Raw genomic sequence first — 18,824 nt, 5'->3', positions numbered from 1 at the left:
TAGGGAGTCTGGCAACCTGAGATCTGTGAACTTCCTGTGATTCTCCCGGGGTCCAGGCACCTGGGATTAGAAACTCACTGATGGTTGGTACGGGGGCTGTGGCTGTGGCCTGGAAGCAGTTTAGTCTAGACTCTAACACTTCCCTTCAGTACCATCTCATGAGGGCACGGTGAGTCTAGATCCTTGTTGTCCTGACCATGAGCGATGTACCAGGGAGAAGTCAGCTCCTTATATCAAAGCAAACGGGCCAGAGGTAACAGCTGCTTAAAAGGAGCTCCCAGAAGTTGGGAGACAAGTTCCTGAGCAGAGAGCCGGGCGAGTTCCTCCTCAGGACCCAGCATGGAATCTCCATGGCTAAAGGGAATAGGGGTATTCATATCCCAGTGTCCAACAGTCACTAACTGACCGGGAGGATTATTTCCTGGGTGCCTCAGTCTGCAGAACGGGCTATACCAACCAAGGAGGGTTCCCTGCTGCGGTGGTCACTCTCGTCACACATCATCCATAAAATCTGAAAATCACCACGGAGATGACTTTCTGGAAGGGAGCTTCTAGATTCGGTTAATTGGGGTGGGAGACACATCCTACCCACAGATGGCACCATTTCATGGTCTGTAGTCCCAGACTCTCTGCTCTCTGAATACAGCTGCAATGTGAGCTGCCTTAAACTCCTGCGCCACGCCTTTGCCTCCACGATGGATCTGCACGTGCAAACCGGGAGCCCAAGTACACCCCTCCCTCCTCAAGTTGGTTTTGACAGGTGTTTTGTCAGAGCAGGAAAAGTAAGACACCAGCCGAAGAGCTCAGAGGAGATGGGGGAAGAACTGAGTAGAAGCACAGGAAGTGTGCGGTGTGGGACTGAGGCTCAGGGGACACTGCTGTGACATCACTCTGAAAAGGCAGCTGTGATGTCACCCTGAAAAGGCAGCTGTGACATCACCATGAAAACGCTCTGTTTTTTTGCAAGGAGGGCAGAGTTTTGATTAAAGTGAAGCACACAGGTCCTGAATGTATCCTGTATCTGGTCACAATATTAACTTGCCAAGGTTGGGGACAACCACAAAACCTGAGCCACAGGAAACCTGAATCACTTCGCCCCCACCCACCCACTGAAGCAGAAGCCCAAACCCATAGAGGATGAGGAATCTGACCGAGAAGAATAGGCACTTTTATTACCATCCCAAGGTCACCAGACAAGAAGAAGGGTCATGGACATGAGTCAAGTTCTTCCACCTGGTATTGGGGTTTGGGATGCAGAGGCTGAGATGAACTGGCTTTCATTTGGTGTTGCATGATGAGGTTAAAGCTTTCTTACAAATCCAGAAATTTAGGGTGTCACATTTGATATCATTCCAGCCATCCCTAGAGAACTCTGCGCAGTCTTCGTCCCCGACATTGTTGGGCTCCCCTTTATTCCAATACTGCACAAAGCTGCAAAGCCAGTGTGACAGTTAGTTTCCATTGTCAAGCTGACACAGTCTACAGTAAGTGGGGAACAGAGTCTCAGTGAGACATTGTCTAGATTAGGCTGGCTTGAGGAAATGTCTACGAGGGATTTTAAAAGTTGGATTAATTGAGACGGGAAAACACCCGAAAGTGGTGTCATCGTTTCATGGGCTGGTGCCTGAAATGAGTCCTCTCTCTCTGCTCCTGACTGTGGTTGTGACTAACTGCTTCAAGTTCCTGCTTTGACTTTCCTGTAAGAAAGGACTGTGTGCTGGCTAGTTTAATGTCAACTAGACACAACCTAGAGTCATTGAAGAAGAGGGAGCCTAAATTGAGAAAATGCCTCAATAATATGGGCTGTGGGCAAGCCTGTAGGACAGTTTCTTAATCTGTGATTGATGGGGGAAGGCCCAACCCATGTGGGTAGAAACACCCCTGGGCTGGTGATCCTGGATTCTATAAGAAAGAAGGCTGAATAAGGCATGGGGGGCAAGCCAGTAAGCAGCACCCGTCATGGTCTCTGCAGCTCCTGCCTCCAGGTTCCCACCCTGTTTTGAGTTCCTGTTCTGACTTCCTTCACTGATGGACTACAGATATGGAAGTGTAAGTCATATAAACCCTTTCCTCCCCAACTTGCTTTTGGTCATGGTGTTTCATTATAGCAATAGAAACCGTGACTAACACAGACTTTAACCCGAACTTGTGAGCAAAATAAACCTGTTCTTCCTTAAAGGTGCTTCAAGCTAGGATATTTTACCACAGCAACAAAACAATAACAACAAACCAAAAACCAGAGAGAGAGGGGGGAGAGAGAGAGAGGGGGAGAGAGAGAGAGAGAGAGAGAGAGAGAGAGAGAGAGAGAGAGAGAGAGAGAGAGAGAGAGAGAGAAGGGAGGAAAGAATGAAGGAATAATAAATACTAGGACACCAGTCCACAGAACATCAGTCTGCCCCAGTGGCACGCCACAATCCACAGCTTTAGCTTCCAGATGCTCAACGCCTTCACATCCTTCCTCGATGCACATGGCCTCCCTTCCTCTTCCTTTCCTTTCATCTTTTTTCTTTTTTTTTGAGACAAGGCTGATCTTGGACTCATGATGTGGGCAAGGATGAACTCAAATTTCTGATTTTCCTGTCTCTACTTCCCAAGTGCTGGGATCACAGGCATGTAACAGCACCACAGTTGGTGCATGGTGCTGGGTACTGAACCAGGGCTTTACGCATGTCAGGCAGCCACGCAGTCAGCAGCTAGCCTGATCTTTGCTTTGGTAATAGTCCCTTCACCCATGGCCTTGCTTTATTTTGTATTTTCTATTAATACCCTACATTAAAATCCACACCCCTCAGGGGGAAGCTTCTCTTGCTGCTTTCCTGGGGGGATTTGCTGCTATTCTGTCTGTACATGGGTAGGGAGATCTCCTTCCATCAGCAAATGTGGGCATCTCTTATTCCTAAGAGGCCAGGGAGAGGGGTGAACCCCAAAGACAGCTCAGGCCTGAGTGTCAGAGATGCCCCTACCGCTGTACAGAGTGTAGCTTTCGTTCTAGACCTACCTGGGTGACAGAGGTGAGCCATCCACCCAGTGCCATGTGGCTTCGTTATGCACGTCTGACAGCCCCATCCAGGTTGGTCCTTTAGCCTTAGAAGTCTGCTGCAGGAAGGTCTGGAGGGGAAGAGGAGGAGTCTGAAGAGGAGAGACTTTACCTCCCTGAACTCCTGCAGAAAGTTCTACTTGCAATCTGACCTTCCACCTTCTGTTCTATATATAGTGCTATGTGCAGGTCTCCCATGGGCTTGAACAAAGCATGGCACATCAAGTTGAGGCAGGAACCTGTTCCCCTTGTGGGATTACCTTGGTCCAGCCATGATACAGGGGGAGGAGCTTGGCCCTGCCTCTACTTGATGTGCATATATGTATCTTACAGGCAGACAGACTATGGCACACAGACATACATGGCTGGCTTTTCTCCCAACATGCTTAGCAATGCGGCAAGGTTGTCTTGGGAGTTCTGAGCATGTCTGTAGTAGCTTTAATGTGGTGGAAGCATTTGTACCAGTGCATGGTTGCTAAAGATGCATATCAGCTCTGTCCAACTCTGCACTGGGCGATGTCCCACTGATGAGGATAAACACCAAGGGAATGGGAATCACTAGGCAATAAGACTGCTCTTTTTTTTTTTTTTTTGCATGTGTGTGGTGTCTGTATGTATATTTGTGTATATATTTCTGGCATATGTGAATGCAGATGTATGTGCAAATGGATATGGAGGTCAGAGGTCAGCATTTGGTGTCTTCTTCAGTTGCCCTTTATTATTTTTTGAGATAAATTTCCCACTGGACCTGTAGTTCACCAAATCAAGTAGACTAGCTGCTCAGCCAGACTCATGGAAGCGCTGTCTCTGCCTCCCCAGTACAGGCATTGAAGGTGGGGTCTACTAGCTTTCGAAGAACCCATAAGGGCTACACAGGCCGCTAGGGGCCAAGAGTCAACAACAGCCTTACCCAGCAGTGAACGCCATTAGCTGCAGTAGGAGCTGACCTGGCAGGACAGACCCGTGGGTGCCATGTCAGCATGAATGCTATGGGGGTGACCAACTGCTTTCTGCTTGGATTTAAGGGCCACTCCACAAGAGGAAACGTGCTTGGTACTCTAAACCTGGCCAAGAACCCATGGTTGGGGAGCTTATAGGTCCCAGGGGTAAATCTATTACTGTTATTTTGCTAAATGGGAATACTATCAAACTACCCTCTAAATTCATGCCTCTATACCTATAGATTAGTGTAACTCTCAGCCCTTATCAGAGAAGTTTCTTTGTGTAGTGGATGGTGCCTACGACAGAATCTCACAACTGGTTAAATGCAGGGAGTACGTGTCTGTGCAGGGCGTAGCCCCAAATGGGACATCTGTATGTTACCTACCCTCAAGGCTCTGGGAGCATCATGGAAGAGGAGGCAGAAAGACTGCAAGAGCCAGAGGCTGGGGAGGCCTGGACATGGCAGGACTGCTGGACTCATGGACTCACAGCAGTTCTGGTTGCCTACGCAACAAGCTTGTTAACACTGCGGCACGGAGAGAGGAGGTGTTCATGAGGTGCTAGGACAGTTGATGGCTTTGGAGGGAAGAGGGGAAGCCAGTTTTCTCTGCTCTGCAGACCAAGCTTTAGTGGTTGACCCCGTGTCCATGAGTATGTGGGCAACATAAACCTACTCAGTGGGATATACAAAAAGGGAGGGGACATGAAGTTGGGAGGGGATGGGAGATAGATTCAGGAAGAGTTAAAGGGAGAAGTGTGTGTGTGTGTGTGTGTGTGTGTGTGTGTGAATCAAATAATAAAAATACTATATTTTGGCCGGGCAGTGGTGGTGCATGCCTTTAATCCCAGCACTGGGGAGGCAGAGCCAGGAGGATCTTTGTGAGTTCGAGGCCAGCCTGGTCTACAGAGCGAGATCCAGGAAAGGCGCAAAGCTACACAGAGAAACCCTGTCTTGAAAAAAAAAATATTATATTTTTTTAAAATGTGGGCACAATACCTGGCTTTGTGTGTACATGTGTGCGGTGTGTGTGTGTATGGTGTGCATGCATATGTGTGTACAGATGTTTGCAACTGTGAGTGTACATGCAGAACCACAGGGAGACATTAGGCATCCTGCGGTATTGCTTTCCACTTAGTTCTCTTGAATGAGGATTTCTTACTGGGCGTGGAGCTAGGCTGGCAGTCAGCGTGCCCTAGGGATCCTCCTGTCTGCAGGCCTCATGCCCAACATTGGGCTTAGAGGCACATGTGACCAAGCTTGGATTTTCCCTGTGGATGCTGAGGCTCCTAAGTCAGGTCTTCATGCCTAAGCAGCAAGCACTCTTACCCACTGAGATGTTGCCCCAAACCCCATGACCAGCTTTCAAAACGTGGTTCCAAACTCAAGTCTTCGTGTTCACAAGGCAAGCACCTTCCTGGCAGACATTTCCCTAGTTTCTTCTCTAGCAGGAAATCTGTCCCTCGGTGAGGAAGGGGTTTAATACTTCCCAGAGCACAGGGTGGCAATTACATTTTAGGCATTCTGCAAAGCATTCAGCAATGTTCAAGTCTTGTGTGTGGTTCCTCGGAGAGTACGTGGGACCCCTCATTCCTGCCCTTCTCTAGTCAAGCAGAAAAAGCAGCGTCTTGCTCATACTCTTGTCTCACTCTCAGGTGACCACAGCCACATGTGTTCCAGACAAGGGTGGTACCCCACCAGTGTACCTGCTCCTCGTCAGTCTCTATAATGACCAGCTGGGCCCCCACTTCCTGGCAGGCAGTGATGGAGTTGTGCCAGTTCCGTTGGGACTTGGAGAAGAAGTAACAGCTTCTATGGAAGAACACCCAGTCCCTGGGGCAGGGCTGACACAAGCCATCTGTGGGGGGAAGCAGATCAGATGGACACACTTAGAAGCCTATGTTCCCGTTTCTCTTCAGCCTTTAAGGACCCTTCCTCACCGTGGCACTCTGGGAAGCCCTTCCTCTCTGTGTTTTTTATCCTCTTCTTCACCCAGAAGACTCTAGAAGTCCTGAGCCCATCTTCTCCAGACACAAAGAAGTAGAGTCTAGAGTGCGGAATAGAATCCAGGACTAGCTTGACTGAGTGCCTACTGTGTGTACAACCTCTGTGAACTTAGAGTGCCCATGATGGGTATGGCCCTTGTTAACACTGAATGCCTTCTGTGTGCAAGACTCCTGTGAACACTGAGTGCCTACTGTGTGGATAGCCCCCGTGAACACTGTACACCTACTGTGTGCACAATCCCTTTGAATATTGAATGTCTGTTGTGTGAATGGATCCTGTGAACATTGTCTATTCTGCACATGATTCCTTTGAACGCTGAGTGCCTACTGTGCGCATGGCCCTGTAAATACCAAGTTCCTTTCTCAGTGTTATATTGTGATCTCAGTTCACAGAGATGGAAACTGAGGCTCAAAGCAGTCGGATGACTAAAGGAAATTGGTTCCTCTTTCCTGGAGACCCGAGGCCCTGGGTCCCTTGTTTCTGGTCACTCACCATGCACTTCCGTCTTCAGCTGTTTGAGCTCCTGGTAGATTCTGTCCTGATCCTGGGAGCTGGGGACCTCGGAGACTTAGCCAATAAAGAAAGAAAGAAAATCCCTGCAGTTATTAAATCCTACTTTTTTTCATGGCCTGCCCTGGGTCCCTTGGGACACTGTGTCATTTTTTAAAAGATGGGTCTCACTATGTTGTCAGTGATTTCTCCTGGGGACACGTCCTCATCCTATCTCAGCTTCACAAACAGGTAAGATTTCAGGCACATGCTTCCATCTCTGTCTAGAACAATTTCTGCCCGATGTCTTTAAACATTTTTTATTATTTATTTTTGTTCTATATATATGAGTATTTTGCCTGCATGTGTGTGTGTGTATACACCAGATGCTTGTCTGGAGCCTGAGGTGGTCAGAAGAGGGTGTTGGATACCCTGGAACTGGAGTTATAGATGATTGTGAGCCACCATGTGTATGCTGGGAACCAAACCCAGGTCCTCTGGAGGAATAGATGTGTTCTTAACTGCTGAGCCAACTCTCCAGTCCTGGGTTAATAACATTTAAAGGCCTGGAAACTAGACGCCCAGAGACGGGTGAAGCAGTAGAAGCACGGGCCACAGCTCTTCTCCCGTCTCTCACACCAGAGGGGAGGGAGGTGTCTCTGAGAAGTTTCTAGAAGCCACTGAAGGTCGTGTTACTGATTGCACTCCCCATATTTCCCATACAGGCCCCAGGGCCAGATCGGAGAGCTGAGGCCTCTATTGTGCCTGACCTTGGACGAGGATGATCAGCAGGAGCCCAGCCAGGAACAGGAAGGAGAGCAGCTGCAGGACCAAGGGGCTGCAGCTGTGCTTCAGATACTCTGCAGGAGAGAAGGTCAGGGCATTAAAATCATAGTGCCCCTGCCTCAGCCTGGCCCCAGGACGGACTTCCTGCCACCATTCTCCTCCTGCAGGGCACATGAGTCTGGATTCTCAGCCTCAACCTATGGCCCAGGATTCCACTCTCAGCATCCGTCTTCCCAGGACTGAGAAGTTTACGGTCCTGACTCCAGTTTCCCAGGACCCACTTCTGGGAAGGGCCGTCTACTTTTCCTCAGCCCCTCACCATTGTTGTACCTGCCAAACTTTTGATTCCAAAATTTGGTCGTAATCCAGAGCTGGCAACAGAATGCCTGGTACCACTGATCAGGCAGTCTTCATCCTCTGGAGGAACAGAGCACCAGTCAGAGCCCTGGGCAAGCGCAACCGTGAGCTGCCTCTCAGGCCTCCCCCGCCTCAGCGACTCTCACAGCCCAGCCTATCCTCACCTGGAGAGCTCAGTTGCTGTACCCTTGGCTCCGCGGTGTGGCTCATGATCACTGCTCTTGCTTCGTGTCTGGAACTTCCAGGGACCACAGCTTTTATTTGTTGTCCCCGATGCCTACTCCCTAGACGTTCTGATAGGAAGAGAAAAGGGAACTGAGGGGGAGTGTGGAAGAGCTAGGAGGGGCTGTACCCCTGACACAGCACATCTGGTGCCAGATAATCTGAGAATTTTTAGGGAGAAGTTTGGGAAGTTTGGAGCGTGTAGTGGAAAGATCTGGTTTATTCATGTTGTGACGAATTATGGGGTGCCTTTATCCAGGCTAATAGCCTGTAGATGACACCTACTTTGCTACACCCTTTCTGCTTGTGCTGAGAACCTTAACCCACATTCCCGGTAGTGCTGCCCACACGGACTTGTGTTTTCGTGCTTTGCTGGCATCCTGACTCACTGTGGTTTCTGCTGATCTTGATGTTCTCATGGAATCACCATACTCTTGTTAATGCAGTGTTTGCTGCAGATGTACCCAATTAACCCTCTACGTGGTAACACATGATCCACTTTCATTTCTGCACGGCCAGATAATGTAACAGGCCCATAGTCACACAGCTATTTAACGGCGATCTGACATTTGAACATAGGTGATCTGACTCTACTGTCCTCATTGTAAAACAAGGAGAATAAAATAGTCCCAAGGAGGGGGGCGGATTTCCTAATGGTCAACACAGATCGAGTGAAATAAGGCCACATATTTCTGTTGTTGCTCTCGCAAACTGGAACAATCTTCATGGGTAACAAAGAAACCCATGGAAACTGGGAGTTGGTTCCCTCCTTTCACTGTGTGGGATCTGGGGCTCAGATTCAGGCCAGCAGGATCAGAGGCATGTGCCTTTATCCGTTGAGCCGTTTTGTTGACCCATTTCACCTTATTTTTGAGACAGGTTGTCACTGGGCCTTGAACTCACTGGTTCGGTTAGATTGGCTATCCAGTGATCCCCAAGAATCTGCCTATTTCTGCCTCCCCAGTATTGGGATTACAGATGTAATCCCCGCCATGCCTGGATTTTTACACTGGGGTCCAAACTCGGTGCATCACGCCATGTGGCAGAACACCACTGACTAAAGCATCTTCCCAGCCTCGGATCCTTGCTATTAATTTGAAATGGAGATGACTTTAATGGGTAGGACAGAGACTGACCCGGTGCTTGAGGTGTAAAAGGACTTCAATATTATGGGAATATTTGATAATTTTATTGGAGTGGTGTAGTGTATGCACGTGTAAGTGTCCAGGTGGACATGAAGGCCTCTGCATCGCACTACCCATGTGATATAACCTCAGCACCAGAAGGCATGTACGTGAACCATGATCGGTGAGTTTATTTCTGGCCTTGTATTTGTTTTATGAACTTAAGATAAAAATGTATGTTAACTGTGGCAGCATTCCTGCTGGGCTTCACTGGGCCTGGCTCCAGGGAGTAGCACCTAGTCCTTATCCATCCTTTGTTTCTCTTGTTGCCCTCTGTGTGAATCTTGTCTGAGAGTCTCCCAAGTATACAAGCCTATGCAAGAACTTGGTTCAGGAAACCCGCAAAACTGTGGTACCTGATGAATCGAGAAATTTGCACTTGGCATTGTATTTTTGGAGGCTTCATTCAGGTTGTTTTGAACATATGGAAATCAACTGGTTAAACTGTAAATATAGAGCAAAATAAAAATGTACTGGGTGAAGGGAAAGTGCTTCTTCAGTCCTTAGAGGTTGGATCCCCCTGCAGCCGGGAAAGGCTAGATTCATTCTTAAGGTTTCTCTGGGTCTTCATTCAATGGTCCAGACACTCGTGAACCCACACATCCATGCCACCACAGTTAACTTTTGTTGGCTCAAAAACATAGCTCTCACCTTGAAGGAAATGGGAACTAGAATAAAATAAACTATCTATCTGAAGTCAACTATGAGTGACCAGGTCCCAGGAGCACACATTCAGGTTGCCCTAAATACCATGTTCTACTTTAGAAGAGGCCACATGAGATTTTACTAGTTGTAGAACAAAGAAAAGGTAGGGAGCTACAGGTAGGTGGGTTCCAGCTGAAACAGGGAAACCTCTGCTGCAAATTTAAGTTCTCCGGTGATACTCTTGGACTGACGGAAGCTAGTGGTCTTCAAAGAATACATTTTAAAACTTTGGTAGTCATAAGGATGGTAGATCAGATACAGAGGTGGACAACAATGGTTTTCAGAGGGACTAAACATGGCCGTTTACACTGGGGTCCAAACTCCACGCATTATTTTTGGGCTCTGATCTGTAACATTTTAACTCTCTACATTTTTGTTTTTGTTTTTGTTTTTGTTTTTCGAGACAGGGTTTCTCTGTGTAGCTTTGGAGCCTGTCCTGGAACTCGCTTTGTAGCCCAGGCTGGCTACAGCCACAGCCACTGCCACAGCCACAGCCACTGTCACTGCCACAGCCACAGCCACTGCCACTGCCACAGCCACAACCACTGCCACAGCCACAGCCACTGCCACAGCCACAGCTACAGCCACTGCCACTGCCACTGCCACTGCCACAGTCACTGCCACTGCCACAGCCACAACCACAGCCACAGCCACTGCCACAGCCACTGCCACAGTCACTGCCACTGCCACTGCCACAGCCACAACCACAGCCACTGCCACAGCCACAGCCACTGCCACTGCCACAGCCACTGCCACAGTCACTGCCACTGCCACAGCCACAGTCACAGCCACTGACACAGCCACAGCCACTGCCACTGACACAGCCACAACCACAGCCACTGCCACAGCCACAGCCACTGCCACTGCCACAGTCACTGCCACTGCCACTGCCACAGCCACAACCACAGCCACTGCCACAGCCACAGCCACTGCCACTGCCACAGCCACTGCCACAGTCACTGCCACTGCCACTGCCACTGCCACAGCCACAGCCACAGTCACAGCCACAACCACAGCCACAGCCACTGCCACAGCCACAGCCACTGCCATTGCCACAGCCACAGCCACTGCCACTGCCACAGCCACAGCCACAGCCACTGCCACAGCCACAGCCACAGCTTAGGCCTGAACAGATTGTGTGAGATGCTGGCAAACCAGCTTTAAGGACATCTTTTGGGAAAATGACAGAGTTTGTCAATAAGGATCTTACAAAAGGAGCCTCAGTGACTGCTGCTCCGGCCACAGAAATAAAAAACACCGTGGTACTGGCACATTCACAAAAGCAGATCAGTGGAATAGAATAGGGGACTGAGCTATAGTTCCATACTCCTATATCCACTTGAGTTTTTGACAAGAAGCCAACAATACATATTGGAGAAAAGACAGCTTCTTTATCAAATGGTGCTGGTCAAACTAAGTATGTACTTGCAAAAGATGGAAACTAAGTCCCTATTTCTCATTCTGCACAAAACTAAATTTCAAATGGACCATGGGTTCAGCATAAGACCTGAAACTCTAAAACTGCCCAAGGGAAAAGTAGGGAGTGCTCTTAAGAACATGGGTATAGGGATGGATATACCGGGACTCAGGTAGGTCATGGGTGAAGGGAGGGTATACCTATACCTATACACCAGGACTCAGGTATGTTATGTGCTGTGGGATGTATGACAAATGTGTTGCTCTGATTGGTTAATAAATAAAACACTGATTGGCCAGTAGCCAGGCAGGAAGTATAGGTGGGACAAGGAGAAAGAAGAATTCTGGGAAATGGAAGGCTGAGGCAGAGAAACACTGCCAGCTGCCACCATGACAAGCAAGATGTAAGGTACTGGTAAGCCACAAGCCATGTGGCAAAATATAGATTAATAGAAATGGGTTAATTTAAGATAGAAGAAGTAGATAACAAGAAGCCTGCCATGGCCACACAGTTTGTAAGCAATATAAGTCTCTGTTTACTTGGTTGGGTCTGAGCCTCTGCAGACTGGCGGGTTAGAGAAATTTGTCCTGACTGTGGGCCAGGCAGGACCAGAAAAACTCTAGCTATAAATGGCACCCAGCATGGGGCAAGAGTTTCCACCTAAAACCTGAGAAAAAGGTTCTAAAAGGGAGCTAAAAACAGCTTCCTAGTTGTCTCTCTCAAGTTAGCAGCAGCCTGCGGGTTTGAACTACTCTATGGCAGGTTCACGGTGTGCGAGCTTGCCCAACAGTATGACAGGAAGGAGATGTCTCCAAGCTGCACATTACACTGCTGCTATGTAGTAGATTTAGCCTTTGTTAGTAAAAAAAAAAAAAAGAAAGAAAGAAAAGAAAAGAAAAGAAAAGAAAAAGAAAAAGAAAACAGGATTCTGGGCTACACACTGCTTTGATAAAAACATAGATCCACTGTTTCTAAGAGTTGATGTCTCCCAGAGCTGGTGGTGAATGCACCACCGCCATGTTGGAAAGCTGAGGTGGGCAGAGCCACCAGCCAAAGCTGCCATTTCAGTCTTAGAATGCTACAGTTTAAAGCAATAGGTTCACAATAAGACAGATTCAGATAAAATAGTTTACAATGTATGTAAAATATACGTAGGCTTAAAAGAAACAAAGAAAGTGATATATACAGTTATATAAAGAAATAGATAGTTTTAAAAATAAAGTCTTTAAAGAGATAGTAAAGGTAGTATAAAAAATAAGCCATGTAAAGATGGATATTACACAGACAATCTGGATTGTGTTGTCTTTGGGATTTTTAACTGAAGAGAGATATTTGATTGTAAAGTCAGCGGAGTTAAACAAATATGTATATTTTAAAGATACCATAACTTCAAAATTTGGATCTAAGGATATGTTGCTTTGGAAAAGAGGCTCTGCTTTTGTTTTCACAGAAAGCCAGAGGCTATGGATTTGTTCCAGACTAAGATACATCAGTCTTGACCAGCCAAGACCACCTGAAAGGTCTCCAATGACACCATGGCCCAGATGATCCAATATCCAAAACAGTTTCAAGGCAACTGGCTCAGATGATACACCCTCACGGATTACTCCATAATCCTAAAATTTTCTTTGTGTCCCCATGAGATACAGCGCCCCCCTCCAGCAGGAAGTAGTAAGAAAAGCTATGCCCAAATTCCCAAATATACCAAGCTGGTTTTGGAGATGGAATTGGCTCACCCTTTCTCTAAATCCAAACATATTACTAAAAAAAAAAAAAAAAGAAAGAAAAAAAAAAAGGTTAAGGGATTCTTGTATCCCATATCAAAAGAGCCCTCTGATGTGGGACAAAAAACAAAAACAAAACAATATTTTTATTTAAAACAGGTTAATTATAAATACAATCTCTTTCTCAAGAAAAAAAGAGGATATGATATATATATATATGATAGGGTGAAAGGGTAGATTAATGAACCTACTTTTAAAGAGCAACAACTTGTTTGAAATGTTTTACATTGGTATAGATTTTAGTTTATTGATACAAATTTGAAGTTAATTTTGTTATACTGTATATATATTTCTACTCTTATTTGAGGTATCATGTTTATGTAACTCATTTAAATTGTAATGGATAATTATAATTAGTCTTCTATGATAATCAAACTTATAGTCATGTTAGTTTAGTCTTCTATGTATACATAGATATATTTCAGATAGATAGGTAATCTTCAAATAGTTCAAAGACCTACAGAATATGGCATTTAAAATGTTTTAAAAATTTAGACTTTCTGGTCAGTGAGGCATGTCTGCTCCTGGCAGCACCAATTTACTTCAGAGAAGAGGATGGACATCAAAGACACTGCATATGGAGTTTATCTTCACCTTGACAAAAATAGCCATTTGGGCAAGAAACTGTTCTTGCCTGGACTGCTTGATTGACTAGACATAAAGGACCCATGGGAAGGTGACCACTGAACTCTGCTTGACAAAATGGTCCTTTAGGTTCCTGCTTCACAGAGGAAACTGCCAGACATTCCACAGGACACACACACAAAAAATGACTGAGAGACTCTAGCCCTGTGGGCTACAGACAGATGCCTCAACTTTACAAGAGAACTTTGGATGACTGTCCAGGCTGCCAGCTGTCTCTGTCTACCCTACAAGACCCCCAAAAGTTGCTTACATCCTTCTCCCATTTCTCAGGTAATATTATATCCTTCTGAGGTCTTTGATGTAGTTAAAACCTAGATACTTTTAATTTCCTCAGTTATGATAAAAGATAAGTTAGATATAAAACCTTAGACTCACAAATATAAGATAGATAGAGTATCTTTTTTAATTTTGCCAAATACAAATAGACTAGTAATTATAAATAGACTAGATATCATAACTGCAATTCTTGTTTGATAATTGTTTTGTTATCTGTAATTTTACTATATGAAAGATAAAACCTTCCTTTTTGAAAAAAAGAAAAGGGGAAGTGCTGTGGGATGTTCTGTATGACAAATGTGTTGCTCTGATTGGTTAATAAATAAAACACTGATTGGCCAGTAGCCAGGCAGGAAGTATAGGTGGGACAAGGAGAGAGGAGAATTCTGGGAAATGGAAGGCTGAGGCAGAGAGACACTGCCAGCTGCCACCATGACAAGTGAGATGTAAGGTACTGGTAAGCCACAAGCCACGTGGCAAAATATAGATTAATAGAAATGGGTTAATTTAAGACAGAAGAAGTAGATAATAAGAAGCCTGCCATGGCCATACAGTTTGTAAGCAATATAAGTCTCTGTGTTTACTCAGTTGGGTCTGAGCTTCTGCGGGACTGGTGGGTTAGAGAAATTTGTCCTGACTGTGGGCCAGGTAGGACCAGAAAAATTCTAGCTACAGTTATGGGTATAGGGAGGGGTGTTTTTATACCTATATACCAGGACTCAGGTAGGTCAGGAAATTAGACCAACAATTGAGAAATGAGACTTCAGGAAATCCCAAAGCTTTTGTATATCAGAGGAAGCTGTTACAGAATGAAGGAGCAGATCACAGAAGGAGACAAAATATTCACCAGCTATACATTCTACAGATTAATATACAGAATATACAAAGAATTAAAAAAAAACCTTAAGAAAACAAACTAATAAAGAATGAACTACAGTCTTAAAAAAACAAACAGAACTCCCAAAACAAAGAAAGAACAAAGAGAAATGAACATTTAAAAAAGTGTTTCATATCTTTACCCAGGAGGAAAATGCAAATTAAAACCATGTGAGATCCCGTCATACCTCAGTCAGAATGGCTAAGATCAAGAAAATAAATGACAGCAGAAGTCTGATGAGGATGTGGGGAAATGACTTACTCACTGCTAGCGGGAATGCAAACTGGTGCAACCACTATGGAAAGCAGTACAGAGGGTCCTCAGAAAGCTAAACATAGAGCTACCACTGGACCCAACCATGCCATTGCTGGGCATGTACCCAAGGGATTCTGTCTCTCCACAGCAGAGATGCTTGCACATGATGTTCATCGTGACTCTATTCACAAATGCTATGAAACAGAATCGGCTTAGATGTTCCTCAGCTGATGAATAGATAAGGCAATGATGATGCAAATACACAGTGGAGTTTGAGTCATTTGTAGAGAAAGCCATAATTATGAAATTCACGGGTAAATAGATGGAACTGGAAAATAGTATACTGAATAAGGCGATCCAAACCCAGAAAGACAAACAGCACATGTTCCTTCTCCTATGCAGATCTTAGCTTCAAATTTTTGGATGTCTGTATAACTTGTGCTTGTAAAGACCAGGAAGCTAGGAGGGGCCGCTGGGTGGGGAAAGGGCATTAAAGGATGGGGCTGAAAGAACACACACAGTATTAGAGTGGGGAGAGGAGAGTGGCGGTGGGAGGGTCCACACGAGGGTGAGGGTGGAGGGTAGGAGGTCAGTAGGGGTGGTGCAGGTTAACCTAAGGAAAGGGATGAAAAAAGTCATACGGAATTGCAGCAGTTTGTAAGCTGATTAAAAATATAATACAAAATGAGTTTGAAGGAAGACATCCAGCATAGGTGGGTAATGATGCTCCCAGAAGCCACTGGTTATTAAACAAAATTCCAGTTCCAGGTGTGGGACGTGAGAACAGGAGCGGGTGGCTGGAAAGGTGGCTCAGGGAAAATCACGTGCTACCAAGCCTGACAACCTGAGTTCAATCCCTGGGAAGAAGAGAACTGACTCCTGCAAGTTGTCCTTTGATCTGCACATGTGTATTATGGGATGCTGCCCTGCACAGGCACATATGCACAAAATAAATAATGTAATAAGAAATAAAGAAAAAAAAGTGAGGCTTCTTGGGAAGAAATAGGGTTTCGTGGGAAGGTAAAGGGATAAGAGAGGACAATGGGTAAGATTGTGATCAAAGTGTGTGTGTGTGTGTGTGTGTGTGTGTGTGTGTGTGAACCCAAGCACATGCTATGGTGCACATGCTATGGTGCATGTGTAGAAGTCAGAGGACAAGTCAGTTCTCTCCTTCCACCTTGTGGGTCTCACAGCTCAAACTCAGGTCATCAGTCTTGGCAGTAGGCACCTGCTGAATCATCTTACTCGGTCCTGAAAAATTCTTTTTTTTTTTTTGTAGAATTTAGCACAACTTGTTGGTCAGCTCGTGCTGCTGTGTGTGGAGTCTCTTCTGGATGCCCTGGGGAGGGATAATGGGAGTGTTTCCTGGGGAAATTGTTGTGCAAAGTAGAGCAGGGAAACACTAGTGTGACCCAGCTACAGCTGGGTGATTGGGAGGGAGGAAGTGTAGGGACAAGGGAGTGGGTGATGGGCTTGACAAAATCAGAAAATCTTTATAGGGTTCTGAAACACTTAAGGGATATGTCTACTGGAGGGAGGGAGGGAGGGAGGGAGGGAGGGAAGGAGGGAGAGAGGGAGAGAGAGAGAAGGAGGGAGAGAGAGAGAGAGAGAGAGAGAGAGAGAGAGAGAGAGAGAGAGAGAGAGAGAGAGAGAGAAGCACATGAGAGAACCTGGCATGTGGGGAACAGAGAACAACCTGTACATGTTCATCATTCTTCCCTTCCACCATGGGAGCAGGAACCAACTCAGGTCATCAAGTTTGTTTGGCATCTCTATCCACTGAGCCAGCTTGCTAAAGGTATTTGGATGTCCTCTATAGTCTAGGACAATCACTGGAAAGTGTGAAATAAGTATATGATTTTTATAAATGCTCACATGGAAGGGAAGATATGTTCATAAACAAATACGAAATGATATGGTGACTGTGGGTTTCTGATTATTTTTTCTTTACTTCATTTATGTGTGCATGTGCATGTGTGCGTGTGTGCGTGTGTGCGTGTGTGTGTGTGTGTGTGTGTGTGTGTGTGTGTGTGTGTGTGTGTGCCTTCCCACACCTGTACAGGCTGCAAAACATCCACGTGTTGGCCAGAGGATAAGTTGTGGTGAGTTAGTTCTCTCCTCCTACCATGTGGCTCTCTGAGGACTGAACCTAGGTCCTCAGTTTCAGTGGCAAGTGACCTCATCCAGTGAGCTGCCTCACTAGGCCTGGATGCTTAACTACAACCACAAAGCTGAAATACGTGAAAGGGGCTTTGGTGACGTGGGGGCAGGGCCTCAACAGACAAAGAATGGCAGAGACACTCTGTGGCATAATCTGGAACCAAAGACTGGGCATTGGGAGCACACTGGGGATGTTGGGCAGATATGTTGGATACAGTGGTGATGTACTGAGAATACACTGGGAGGTAAGGTGACTGTGATAAAACAATGATAAACATTGCGTTGTGTGGAATATCGTGTTAATACAGGTGATGAATAGCATGGAAACAAAACAAAGCTACCTGTCATAATTGCAGGAGAGAAAGAAACACCTCACAAAAAAACCAGGCTAAGGATGTGTCTGGCTGCTCAGCGGTTAAACAGAGAAAGAGCTGTCATGAGAGAGGCCAGGGACAGGAGGAGAACATACAAGCAATGCTGCTGATTTGTGGTGCAAGCAGATTGTATTCACAAGTGCATCTAGGAAGGGACCTATCTGACTCAAGTGAGCTGGAGGGCAGGTATGCAGAAGATTCCTCTAGTTTCAAACCAGAGGGAGGTCCCAGGACTGCGAGGGGGTAGTGGACACAGGGTCCCACCCCTAAACAACTGTCACCCACTGGCAAAGGGAAAAATCAGCTTTCCCCAGTGGAGTGTTGCTGGGTCTGTCCTCTGCTCTTCCAGCCTGCTCCATGCCCAGAAATAGTTGACCAACACAAAACAAACTGTTTCGTTTCATAACTGTTTTGTCTTATTTGGTCTTTTGCTTATTTGTTTTGATTTTCACTTTGTGTTTTCATTTCATTTTTGGAGGGAGAGAGGGGGGAGAATATAAAGTTGGGTGGGTAGGGAGGTGGGGAGATTCTGAGAGGAGTTGGGGGAGGGGAAACATCAAGGGATGGCTAATACATGGTTTGCTGGCATCAGAAATCTGATCATTACTCAAGGTTGGGGCTGCAGAGGTCTCTCTACCTGGCTCTGCCAGTTCCAAAGTCCTTAAGGACACCCCAGCCCCCCAGCCCCCGCCCCCCTTCGGGGAAGGCAGGATTAGGTCTCCTTTGCTATTGCTCCTTTGGTATTGCTTCTTCCTTTTGCCCAGCAGAGGTGGTCAGCTCCAGGAGGGGGAGCAGCTTGGTTTCCTCAGGCTGTTAGACCTTAAAGCATCTTAAAGGTGCAGGTCCATAAGCTAACAAAAGCCAGCACCATGGAGGATATCAGGACTACTTGGGACTGAAGAAAAAGAGAAGTACATCCAAGATACCACACGGAAGAAGTAACGCTAGCACGTTTGTTAAGAAAAAGAGGAACTAAGGAACAGAAAAGACTACAGCATTGTCTCTCACACACCTGAGCTGCCCCAGGCAGGAAGTCTCATGTTGAAGAAGTCTAAGCATTAGCAGGCTGACAGGTAACAGCTGCCTTCAACAGAATGTTGTCTAGCAGCAGGGGAAACATGCTCTCCTCGGAGGAGAAATCTGGGAGATCCTCCTAGTATCCACCATGACATCTCTAAGACAGGAGAGAGTTGGTGTATTTATTACTTTATTTAGTTTTTATTTGTGTGCGCGTGCGTGCGTGCGTGCGTGCGTGTGCGTGTGTATGTGTGTGTGTGTGTGACAAACACATACATTTGCATGTTCGCCT

At 46.2% G+C, this 18,824-nt stretch overlaps 1 protein-coding gene across 1 annotated transcript; it reads right to left on the bottom strand.

Annotated features, from left to right (window-relative positions):
* Positions 1 to 1,128: 1,128 nt before the first annotated feature.
* Positions 1,129 to 7,939, bottom strand: LOC102918203 (CD209 antigen-like protein D). The gene is made up of 7 exons (XM_006970162.4): positions 7,781 to 7,939; positions 7,590 to 7,676; positions 7,244 to 7,333; positions 6,477 to 6,551; positions 5,684 to 5,835; positions 2,999 to 3,108; positions 1,129 to 1,431 (listed from the first exon to the last, which is right to left on the bottom strand). The coding sequence occupies exons 1-7, from the start codon at positions 7,824 to 7,826 to the stop codon at positions 1,278 to 1,280; spliced, it is 714 nt and encodes a 237-aa protein (XP_006970224.2). The 5' UTR covers positions 7,827 to 7,939; the 3' UTR covers positions 1,129 to 1,277.
* Positions 7,940 to 18,824: the final 10,885 nt, after the last annotated feature.

This window comes from Peromyscus maniculatus, chromosome 23, assembly GCF_049852395.1.
Source record: "Peromyscus maniculatus bairdii isolate BWxNUB_F1_BW_parent chromosome 23, HU_Pman_BW_mat_3.1, whole genome shotgun sequence".
Lineage (NCBI taxonomy): Eukaryota > Metazoa > Chordata > Mammalia > Rodentia > Cricetidae > Peromyscus > Peromyscus maniculatus.
Note: the sequence above shows the minus strand (reverse complement) of the source record. Positions and strands in the feature narration are given on the sequence as shown.

Bases quoted from the DNA above. Each gene is read 5' to 3' on its own strand.
- LOC102918203 (XM_006970162.4), bottom strand. From the start codon at position 7,826: ATGAGCCACACCGCGGAGCCAAGGGTACAGCAACTGAGCTCTCCAG. The intron at 7,334-7,589 runs GTACAACAATGG...TCTCTCCTGCAG, and splicing joins TGGAATCAAAAGTTTGGCAG to AGTATCTGAAGCACAGCTGC. The intron at 5,836-6,476 runs GTGAGTGACCAG...TTCCCCCCACAG, and splicing joins GCTGAAGACGGAAGTGCATG to ATGGCTTGTGTCAGCCCTGC.